Source organism: Oncorhynchus tshawytscha, linkage group LG07, assembly GCF_018296145.1.
Source record: "Oncorhynchus tshawytscha isolate Ot180627B linkage group LG07, Otsh_v2.0, whole genome shotgun sequence".
Taxonomy (NCBI): Eukaryota; Metazoa; Chordata; class Actinopteri; order Salmoniformes; family Salmonidae; genus Oncorhynchus; species Oncorhynchus tshawytscha.
This window is the reverse complement of record NC_056435.1, coordinates 72559597-72570540: the sequence shown is the minus strand read 5'-3', so window position 1 is coordinate 72570540 and position 10944 is coordinate 72559597. Positions and strand designations below refer to the sequence as shown.

Below are 10944 nucleotides of genomic sequence, written 5' to 3'. Positions count from 1 at the left end.
TTGTAGCGCTGTCTTAGGCATCTCACAGTACAGACATTGCAATTTATTGCCCTGGCCACATCTGCAGTCCTCATGCCTCCTTGCAGCATGCCAAGGGCACGATCACGGAGATGAGCAGGGAACCCTGGGCATGTTTCTTTTGACGTTTTTCAGAGTCAGTAGAAAGGTCTCTTTAGTGTCCTAAGTTTTCATAACTGTGACCTTAATTGCCTACCGTCTGTAAGCTGTTAGTGTCTTAACGGCCGTTCCACAGGTGCATATTCATTAATTGTTTATGGTTCATTGAACAAGCATTGGGAAACAGTGTTTAAACCCTTTACAATGAAGATTTGTGAAGTTATTTGGATTTTTACGAATTATCTTTGAAAAACAGGGTCCTGAAAATGGGACGTTTCTTTTTTTGCTGAGTTTAGCAATCCCCCACCTCCAACATTCCAACTGAACCACTGAACCACTGAGTAACCCTACCACAACATACAGAGAGCAGGGATCAACTGAACCACTGAGTAACCATACCACAACATACAGAGAGCAGGGGTCAACTGAACCACTGAGTAACCCTACCACAACATACAGAGAGCAGGGGTCAACTGAACCACTGAACCACTGAGTAACCCTACCACAACACACAGAGAGCAGGGATCAACTGAACCACTGAACCACTGAGTAACCCTACCACAACACACAGAGAGCAGGGGTCAACTGAACCACTGAACCACTGAGTAACCCTACCACAACACACAGAGAGCAGGGGTCAACTGAACCACTGAGTAACCCTACCACAACACACAGAGAGCAGGGGTCAACTGAACCACTGAACCACTGAGTAACCCTACCACAACATACAGAGAGCAGGGATCAACTGAATCACTGAATCACTGAGTAACCCTACCACAACATACAGAGAGCAGGGGTCAACTGAACCACTGAGTAACCCTACCACAACATACAGAGAGCAGGGGTCAACTGAACCACTGAGTAACCCTACCACAACATACAGAGAGCAGGGGTCAACTGAACCACTGAGTAACCCTACCACAACACACAGAGAGCAGGGGTCAACTGAACCACTGAATCACTGAGTAACCCTACCACAACATACAGAGAGCAGGGATCAACTGATCACTGAGTAACCCTACCACAACACACAGAGAGCAGGGGTCAACTGAACCACTGAGTAACCCTACCACAACATACAGAGAGCAGGGGTCAACTGAACCACTGAACCACTGAGTAACCCTACCACAACATACAGAGAGCAGGGGTCAACTGAACCACTGAACCACTGAGTAACCCTACCACAACATACAGAGAGCAGGGGTCAACTGAACCACTGAACCACTGAGTAACCCTACCACAACATACAGAGAGCAGGGGTCAACTGAACCACTGAACCACTGAGTAACCCTACCACAACACACAGAGAGCAGGGGCCAACTGAACCACTGATTAACCCTACCACAACATACAGAGAGCAGGGGTCAACTGAACCACTGAGTAACCCTACCACAACATACAGAGAGCAGGGATCAACTGAACCACTGAATCACTGAGTAACCCTACCACAACATACAGAGAGCAGGGATCAACTGAACCACTGAGTAACCATACCACAACATACAGAGCAGGGGTCAACTGAACCACTGAACCACTGAGTAACCCTACCACAACACACAGAGAGCAGGGATCAACTGAACCACTGAGTAACCCTACCACAACATACAGAGAGCAGGGGCCAACTGAACCACTGAACCACTGAATAACCCTACTGAACCACTGAACCACTAACCATACCACAACATACAGAGAACCACTGCCCTAGGGGGATCAACTGAACCACTGAGTAACCACCACTGAACCACTGAACCACTGAGTAACCCTACCACAACATACAGAGAGCAGGGGCCAACTGGGGTCTTTGTCTCTCATATTTATACTGTCTGTATGCCCATCTGACCATCATCATTATACAACCTTACTATACACACAACTTTACAACAATTATATTTGAAAACCCTGCGTGTCACATTGTGAGGTCAATAGTTAGCATTAGCAACCTTGTGATGATGCCTGGCTAGCTAGTTATGCAGGACTGCCTTTTTTAAATGTGTTTTATAACAATTATTTAAACAATTCTGAATGTCACATTTTGAGGTCAGGTCGGGCAGATAACGAGAATAAGTCATTCCTAACATGAATGTATCCTGTTGTTCATGCACATTAAACACACGGTAGTATTATCCTTACCTTTGTTGCTCATGGTTGTAGAAAATCATGTGGACTGACAGTGACACCTGCTGTCTGGAAATGTTGATGGTGTAATGTCTTGTCCACTGCACTAGGCGGCAGTGTCCCCCATTCAACGTCTTGTCGTTTCCGGTCGCCGCTCCTGATTCGATGGTTCATATTTGGGTTCGTTCGGTTCAATTCTTTCTCTTCCGGTTTCCGTCTCTTACGTGTGGCAGGTAATGAATTTCACTCCTGACTCTAACATGTTAATCTACATCAATCCTCCTGTGTTTTTTAAGATTCATATCAGCCATGAATGTGTGTTTATAGTGGAAAATATCACGAACCACACAGGCATCTTTATATTTGCTAAATTTGTTCCCGCTTGGATGATTAAAACTATATAACTAGGTCGGCTGTCCCTTTCTACCCGGGAGATATTCTTGCTAGGAAAACACTCCAACAAACTCACCAAATTGAAAATGTGTTAAATGTTTTGGATAATACTGGCTTTCAGCACGTATACGGTGATAATGTCAATGTTTACCTCGTTGAAAACACCCTACGGCTTGTTTCTAGCTAGTCAGTCGTCCTCTTATAAATAGTTAGTGTAGCAAACATGAGGTTTTTTTTTTGGTCAGTTCGGAAATTAAGCTAATTTCTGTTCTCTTCCGTCAACAGATCCACAGAACAGAAATGGCAAAGTCAAAGAATCACACCACCCACAACCAGTGTGAGTAGAACTGAATGGTTATGAAGTTAAAGCTAGTTCGCTAGATATAAGTGATAGTGCCTAGCTAACTAGGTAGTTGTCAATACAGGATTAATAGCCTACCCGGTTGTTTGTGTCCGTTTTCAAAAAATAAATTGCCTAGAGCTCTGCAGGAGTAGCCTGAATCCTGTCTTCATTTTGAAGTCATTGTTTCCATAAACGTGTTGACAAGTCTTTCTCCTGTCTGTCCACAGCCCGTAAGGCCCACAGGAATGGGATCAAGAAGCCCAGACCAGACCGTTACGAGTCCATGAAAGGGGTATTTATTGATCTGCTGGCCTATCGACCGTTATGATTTGTTATGCAGTTTGTAAAGTTGCCACGTTAGATCAAGTGCATGTGGTTTATGTAAATCAGATGTGGGTGCCTTTTGACTCAATAATATTAAATGTACCAAAATAAAAGGTGCCCTAATTCCGATGTGGACATCCTGGGAGGTTGCTCTCGCATGGCTCTGTCCTTGTGGCGTATGGGAGCGTAGCACTTCGGTGCTGTGACGTACAGTCCCGTTCCACGGCATCGTAGAGCAAGCTTTGTCCCCGGCCCTCGGGCTGGTGAGGACGGCGTTCTGTATATTCCTACATCTTCCCAGAGCTCCTTGGGCCATGACTGGGGGGCTAAACCATGCATTGCACAACTTTTAGACATACTTGCAGGAGCTGCTACTCTCATGGCTTCATTTACACAGACAGCCCAATTCTGATATTTTGCTCAATTATTGGCAAAAGCGTTGATCTCATCTGCCAAAGATTTAACTGACTTGCCTAGTTAAATACAGTTAAATGTATAAAAGATCAGAATTAGCCTGGCTAAATACATCCTTATGTATGGACGTATCTTTCTGGTTTATACTGTATTAAATGTACTCCATGTGGGGAAATGATCAGACTGGGAGGAAGGAAGTCTCCGCTGGGCTGGTCTATTCATTACCGCCAGCACCTACATCTTTTCATACCGTTGTCGCCGGCTTTCTGTACGACTCCCGCAAGAACTGGTCACGAACCACAGTCAAACTTTTATTTAGACGGACGTGACGCAGCTCGCTTAACAGCTGTTGTCGTAGCGATTTTGTTCCCTATAGGCAATATCGAAATGCGTAGCAATTGTGCTAATAGAGGATGCTAACTAGTTTAATGATCCCATCTTTAGCACAATAGGCTAACTGCAGATGGGTATAACCTCTGTGTTTGTGAGACCGGTTGGACGTCCTGCTAAATTCTCTAAAATGACGTTTGGGGTGGCTTATGGTAGAGAAATTAACATTAAATTATCTGGCAACAGCTCTGGTGGACATTCCTGCATGCAAATTGCACACTTCCTCAAAACTTTAGATATCTGTGACATTGTTATGACCTTTTATTGTCCCCCGGCACAAGGTGCACCTGTGTAATGATCCTGTTTAATCAGCAGCATGATATGCCACATCTCAGGTGGCTGGATGGAACATTTTTCCAGGATATTTTTTATTTCAGCTCATGAAACGAGGGACCAACACTACTTGTTGCAGTTTTTATTTTTTAACCACTCGGCTAGTTGGGGAGAGAGGATACTTTCCTTTTAAGAGGATTAGCATGTAGGATATAACCTACCCTTTTAGGAGGAAGATTAGCATGTAGGATATAACCTACCCTTTTAGGGGGAAGATTAGCATTTATACATTAATTAATTCATCCAAAAGTTGTCCGCTCCCACCCGCAGGAATTCAGCCTTCTACTGGGAGGTTCGAGTGGTGTGTGTTCCAAGACCTCTCGGAATTCAGATTTTGAGTTGGTGGGATTATTGGGTACCAGGTTCGATTCCTCGGTCCCAGTCCCCCCCTCCCCCCCACACTGTGGGTGAGATGCTTAGTGAAGGAGGATTTGGGGAAGAAACATGCTTTTTCATAAAAATATATTAAACTCCATATCAACTGGCACTCAACCTTTCTGCTGCGGTGTCTCTTTCAAGGGATCCTGGTCACGTTTACACATGAGGATGTGATGTTCCTCATGCGCCAATCCTTACTTCCTGTTTTCTTACGCTTCAGATTTATATTTATACCTTATTGAATTAACTTTCAGTATTGCCTCTGAAGAGTTTGTCTGCAACTTACTCCCTCTCTACCTCTCCCTCCCTCTCTTTATCGCCCCCCTCCCCAGGTTGACCCTAAGTTCATGAAGAACTTGCGTTTTGCCAAGAAGCACAACAAGAAGGGTCAGAAGACCGCCAACGCAGCAGCCAAGAAGATCGCTGATGCCGCCGCCCCTTAGACTGGGTGGCTCCTCTGCATCTCCACGGTCCATTGACTTTGTTACCATCACAATAAAGCTATGCTTTGTTTAAAAAAAATAAAAGGATTGTTTTACATTAACTTCATTTACTGATCTATCCCTTTTTAATATTACTGGGTTGACTGTTTGTTATATTTCATATAATAGCCTAGCTCTCCTACCTCAACACCTCAACATGGCTTTCATTTCCAACAACACTATGGCGTCCTTCAGCTTGGAAATGGAGATGACCAGAGCTATACGTTGGCACTAGTCTTTTAAAGGGTCAATCTGCAATTGGTACATCTGTTTTTGGATCTTACATTTGTTATATATATATATATATATATAGCCATTGATTCTTGAAGAATATAACATACATGTCAGAGTAGTTCAACTGTCGTACCCCCATCAGAACCCAAAATGTTTTAATCGATTGTAAAAAGGGCTGTCCAATGTGTATTTGCAGAAGGATAACATGAATTGTGGAGTATGAGAAGCTAGCTAGGAGGATCGTGGGGCTAGAAGCTAGCTAGGAGGGTCATGGGGATGAGCTGTGGATTATGAGTCTTGTCACAGGAGGGGTCTGTTCTGTGTTAAGACTAAACGGTACCAGACTGAAAACCTACAGGACAGTAGATCTCCAGGAAGAGGGTTGGACTGATAACCTACAGGACAGATCTCTAGGAAGAGGGTTGGACTGAAAACCTACAGGACAGTAGATCTCCAGGAAGGGGGTCGGACTGATAACCTACAGGACGGTAGATCTCCAGGAAGAGGGTTGGACTGATAACCTACAGGACAGTAGATCTCCAGGAAGAGGGTTGGACAGCCATGGCATAAGGACGACAAGTGGAAAATAGAAAACAATCCATCATTCCGATTAAGACAATGACCAAGGTAGGATGGACGTAGTCATAACTATTTGTTCAGCACTTTTGAAATGTACAGCGACAGAATTCAGAACATGGGCTGTTTTTACAGTGAGTGTTCTCCATGTACACCAAGTCAGAACCGTATGATTAATAAAGGGGGCATATAAGCAGACAATGACAGCTCTTACAATGATTAAATATCTCGGAAACAAGTTATAGGCTACATGTGCACCACCAAGTCAGAACAGTAGGTGAAAATAGACCAAATTATTAGGTTGAGGCACATGGGCTACGAACAGCTTACTATACAACATACACTTAGTATTACTTTCTTAGCTACAGTATACATATCTCCCTGGCATATTACATCATTTATAGAGCAGCATACAATACATTGTTGGACTCACCTTGTTGTGTTCTTCTCATTTGACAGCGGTCCTTGGTGGGCAAGTTTTGTCATCAAAGTCTGGCATTCTCTGGATTTATAAAACACTACAAAGAAACAACATAAAACACGACATAGTAAACAACATAAAACACTACAAAGTAAACAACATAAAACACTATGTAGTAAACAACAAACACTATGTAGTAAACAACATAAAACACAAGGAATGTGAGAATGCTATTCATTGACGACAGCTCAGCGTTCACCACCATAGTGCCCTCAAGGCTCATCACTAAGCAAAGGACCCTGGGACTAAACACCTCCCTCTGCAACTGGATCCTGGACTTCCTGATGGGCTGCCCTAAGGTGGTAAGGGTAGGTAATAACACATCCGCCACGCTGATCCTTAACACGGGGGCTCCTCAGGGGTGCGTGTGTGTTGTCGTGGAGAATCGTTACAAAATATAACACTTACAAGAACTTGTGAATTCAATATAGGCTTTTAATGCAAACATATCAGAAGCCTAGATGGTCCGCGAACACACACTTTTCCAGAGCACTGGCTCTGTATTTATACACACACAGTATATGAGTCCATTCCATATGTTAATGGAGTTACTTCCCTCAGGTCATCGGCCACCATTATCTTTCAGTCCAGGCTTCCTCCATGTTCATGCCCAATAACGCCTGTATCCGCTCTTGATTAGATTACAATGGTGGCAGGACCCTCGTGTCCTAAAATTAATGTATGTCTATCTTACCCTAAGCACTTATGGCCTTTAACCTTATGTTTGTTCCTCTCTATCTAATCTTTATAATGATGTCCTGCTCTTTCCATAATAGATCAGTGTATTTAAGTGTCACCTCCTCTTTGCCCTTAGGCACTTTAAGGCACGTATGGCTTCGGCCATTACACTTATGTCTGTTTAATCTTTGATTTCCTGTCCGCTTTCTGTTTGTGGTCTAATGTACACCTTTGCTCTACAGTATTATGTTTGTCCCTATATGTACCTCTTGCTCCCACAGCTGCTGCTACTGTTATTATCTATGCATAAGTCACTTTAATAACTCTACCCACATGTACAGTATATATTACCTTAATTACCTCGACTAACCGTTGCCTCCACACATTGACACTGTACCGGTTCCCCCTGTATATAGCGTCCACATTGACTCTGTACCGGTGCCCCCTGTATATAGCCTCCACATTGACTCTGTACCGGTTCCCCCTGTATATAGCCTCCACATTGACTCTGTACCGGTTCCCCCTGTATATAGCGTCCACATTGACTCTGTACCGGTGCCCCCTGTATATAGTCTCCACATTGACTCTGTATCGGTACCCCCTGTATATAGTCTCCACATTGACTCTGTACCGGTACCCCCTGTATATAGCCTCCACATTGACTCTGTACCGTAACACCCTGTATATAGCCTCCACATTGACTCTGTACCGGTACCCCCTGTATATAGTCTCACTATTGTTATTTTACTGCTACTCTTTAATTGTTTGTTACTTTATTTCTTTTTTTTAAGGTATTTTTCTTAAAACTGCATTGTTGGTTAAGAGCTCGTAAGTAAGCATTTCATTGTAAGGTCTGCACCTGTAGTATTTGGTGCATGTGACAAAATGTGATTTGAGAAAAAAAGAGAGCATATTTCCTTCTTTATCAAATAAATCAAACACAAATATAATATTTATTTCAAACCACTTAGGAAATAAAAAAAACTTGTTTTTAACAACAATATCTTTGTTGTTCCACAGAAGTGCCTTGTGTGGGGAGAGACACTAGATGTGTTCGAATACCCATACTCACATACTGCATACTTAATGAGTATATACTACATACTATTCGTTAATTTTAGTATACTGTAAAGGAACAGTATCCTTTCAGTTGAGCGTACTTTCTCTTCGCTTGTCTACCAGAAGTTGATGCTCTTGCGGAGCTAGTTAGTTTAACAAATTACTAGTTACGACATTGTACGACTTCCGGTACTTCTTAAATTCAGTAGCTAAATTCAGAGCGTTGTCAGATTGTCCATTTGTAAATTCAGATGGTTTCGCTCTGGGACGCTCCGGCTGAGGAGTAGGGTTGATGGTTGATTTGAGCGTTCTGACCTTACAATGGCAGTCAAGCACCCAAGCTAACGTTGGCTGGCTTGCAAGCTATTTCCAGACACAAATGAGACCACTCTGACCATTTCACTTGCCCTAGCAGAGCTGGTTAGCCAGTTTTCATGTTACCCAGAGCGTTGGTGGCTGTAACTGTGCTGCTGGCAACAATTGATTTGCGCTTTGTTGTAGATGTTTACTGACACCGGCAATATTCAACCGGGTTGAGCGCTCTAAAATTCATTATTCTGTCTTTGGTACACTCAGACAATTGTGCTCTGAAATCTGAGTAGATAGCCAGAGCGAATTTATAAAGCACCCGACTATACCATTTAGCTAAGTTGGGTAGTTAGTTAGATATCCTATAGTTAATATACTGGTAAGTTTGATGTACAAGTAGCCAACTAACATCATACCGGTACATACTGCTGTAATGCTATGTGGTTTGTAAGGACAGCGTAGCTAACAAATTGTCAGCCAACATAACTTGTGAGGTAAGTTATTTGAAAAGTTATGAGTTTATTACATTGCTTAACATTTGTCATAATTAGTTAAAGTAATGAATTTGTATCCGCTGGATATTTTCCGCCATTTTCTTCAAATCTAGAAACGATGTGAAGCCTCGCCCATTTCTTGAAGAGTTGCAATTATGTATTATTTTTATTTTAAAAATTCAAATACAGATCAACAATTTACATTCTTACATCATACAAAACAGAACGCAGGTATTAATGAGAAAATAGTGGAACAAACAAAAAATATAAGAAAAACAATTCTAGTGCAATTGTAATCACTCTGAAAAAGTCTTATTGTAATGATTTAGGAAAATGTTATTCTTGTTATTGTTCACTAGGGTTAATGTTTTAATAAAATAGTTACATTCAATGAATTTAAAAAAAATGTTGGTTTTGAATTTTCTAATTTTTGTTTGTGTATGAAGTGTTTGGCAGCAAGAATAAAAAAAGTAACAATCATGTCAATGGTCTTGTTATCATTGCAATAATAATAACATATTATATATTTCATGTCCAAAACATAGGTGGTGTTCATAATGGTAAATAAGTCATTTGCAAGGTTTTCCCAAAATTCTGACACAAATTTATATTCAAATAAAAAACGAGACAGATTCTCACCTTTTTCACAAAAAACACAATATCATTAATAGCCACAAATTTGGATATCATAGAATTACATGGATATATCTTATGTAAAACTGCACTAACTATATCCTAACTAACTATATCCACTATATGCTAACTAACTATATCCTAACTAACTATATCCACTATCTAACTAACTCCTAACTAACTATATCCACTATATCCTAACTAACTATATCCACTATATCCTAACTAACTATATCCTAACTAACTATATCCACTATATCCTAACTAACTATATCCACTATATCCTAACTAACTATATCCACTATATCCTAACTAACTATATCCACTATATCCTAACTAACTATATCGTAACTGACTATATCCACTATATCCTAACTAACTATATCCACTATACCCACACTACAATACTAAAACACGTCACAAATAGTGCGGTTAGTGCGAGTATTCGAACACAGCTACTGTCGGTGTGATGCATCATTTCCGCTTCCGCTTTCCCTCTGATTGCATCAGTTCCCTGTCATCAGTTCGTCAAAGTTGGCAGCCGGAGAAAGAAAGACATGTGAGTTTACCCGAATGGGTATTTAAATATTTGTATGTTGAACTGTTGTACAATTAAACTATATTTACCTGCCGTTGATGCAATATGCGTCCATATGAATGCAAACGTGAGGGTACAGTGTCAAGGAGTAATCGAAAGCACTTAGCGAGCTAGCCGGCTAAGCTAACCACTCCACATACATGTGCACAGCAAGGATACGTCGTTACTAGCATGCATTTATTCATAATTTATAACTAGATTAATTCAACATCGATACTAGCCAGGTTTAAACCCAGTTAACTGAATTAGCTAACATGCATATCAAACCAACTAACGTTACGGAAAGTATAATTGCTGCTTGCTAGTTAGCTAACGTTATGTTTGTTTTGAATTTATAGAATGTTGAGTTGTTGTCCCAACGTCATCATTGGTTGTCATTCACTTTCCCTCCAATAGTCAACTAACTATGATGTGTTTCTATCACTCAGTGATCATGGTGGAGCCTGTTCCTGAATCCATCCACTTCCCTTCTGAGGAGAAGAGGATCCTGCAGCTGTGGAAGGACAAGGACTGCTTCCAGGAGTGTCTCAAACAGTCCAAGAACAGGCCCAAGTAAGTACAAGGACCATGCCATCTGGACCAGTCGAGTCATT

The 10944-nt window shown here is 41.6% G+C and overlaps 2 protein-coding genes and 1 non-coding gene across 3 annotated transcripts in view; all 3 read left to right on the top strand.

Annotated features, from left to right (window-relative positions):
* Window positions 1-2365: 2365 nt before the first annotated feature.
* rpl29 (ribosomal protein L29) lies at window positions 2366-5356 on the top strand. The gene is made up of 4 exons (XM_024405781.2): window positions 2366-2465; window positions 2911-2962; window positions 3196-3260; window positions 5140-5356. The coding sequence occupies exons 2-4, from the start codon at window positions 2926-2928 to the stop codon at window positions 5248-5250; spliced, it is 213 nt and encodes a 70-aa protein (XP_024261549.1). The 5' UTR covers window positions 2366-2465; window positions 2911-2925; the 3' UTR covers window positions 5251-5356.
* Window positions 3418-3640, top strand: LOC112237174. Its single transcript, XR_002951358.1, has one exon. It is a non-coding gene; the product is annotated as a small nucleolar RNA SNORA73 family (small nucleolar RNA).
* A 4849-nt stretch (window positions 5357-10205) lies between the features above and the next one.
* iars1 (isoleucyl-tRNA synthetase 1) overlaps window positions 10206-10944 on the top strand; it is a 108789-nt gene continuing 108050 nt past the window's right edge. Inside the window, exons 1-2 of the mRNA XM_042324912.1 lie at window positions 10206-10312; window positions 10780-10903. Of these exons, the coding sequence (XP_042180846.1) occupies window positions 10785-10903 (119 nt within the window). The 5' untranslated portion in view covers window positions 10206-10312; window positions 10780-10784. The remainder of the gene's footprint in view (window positions 10313-10779; window positions 10904-10944) is intronic.

What these genes read in the sequence shown, in the direction of transcription:
- rpl29 (XM_024405781.2), top strand. Translation starts at nt 2,926, where the DNA reads ATGGCAAAGTCAAAGAATCACACCACCCACAACCAGT. An exon ending in TCACACCACCCACAACCAGT is followed by an intron (nt 2,963 to 3,195) that starts GTGAGTAGAACT and finishes GTCTGTCCACAG; the next exon opens with CCCGTAAGGCCCACAGGAAT. An exon ending in GTTACGAGTCCATGAAAGGG is followed by an intron (nt 3,261 to 5,139) that starts GTATTTATTGAT and finishes CCCCCTCCCCAG; the next exon opens with GTTGACCCTAAGTTCATGAA.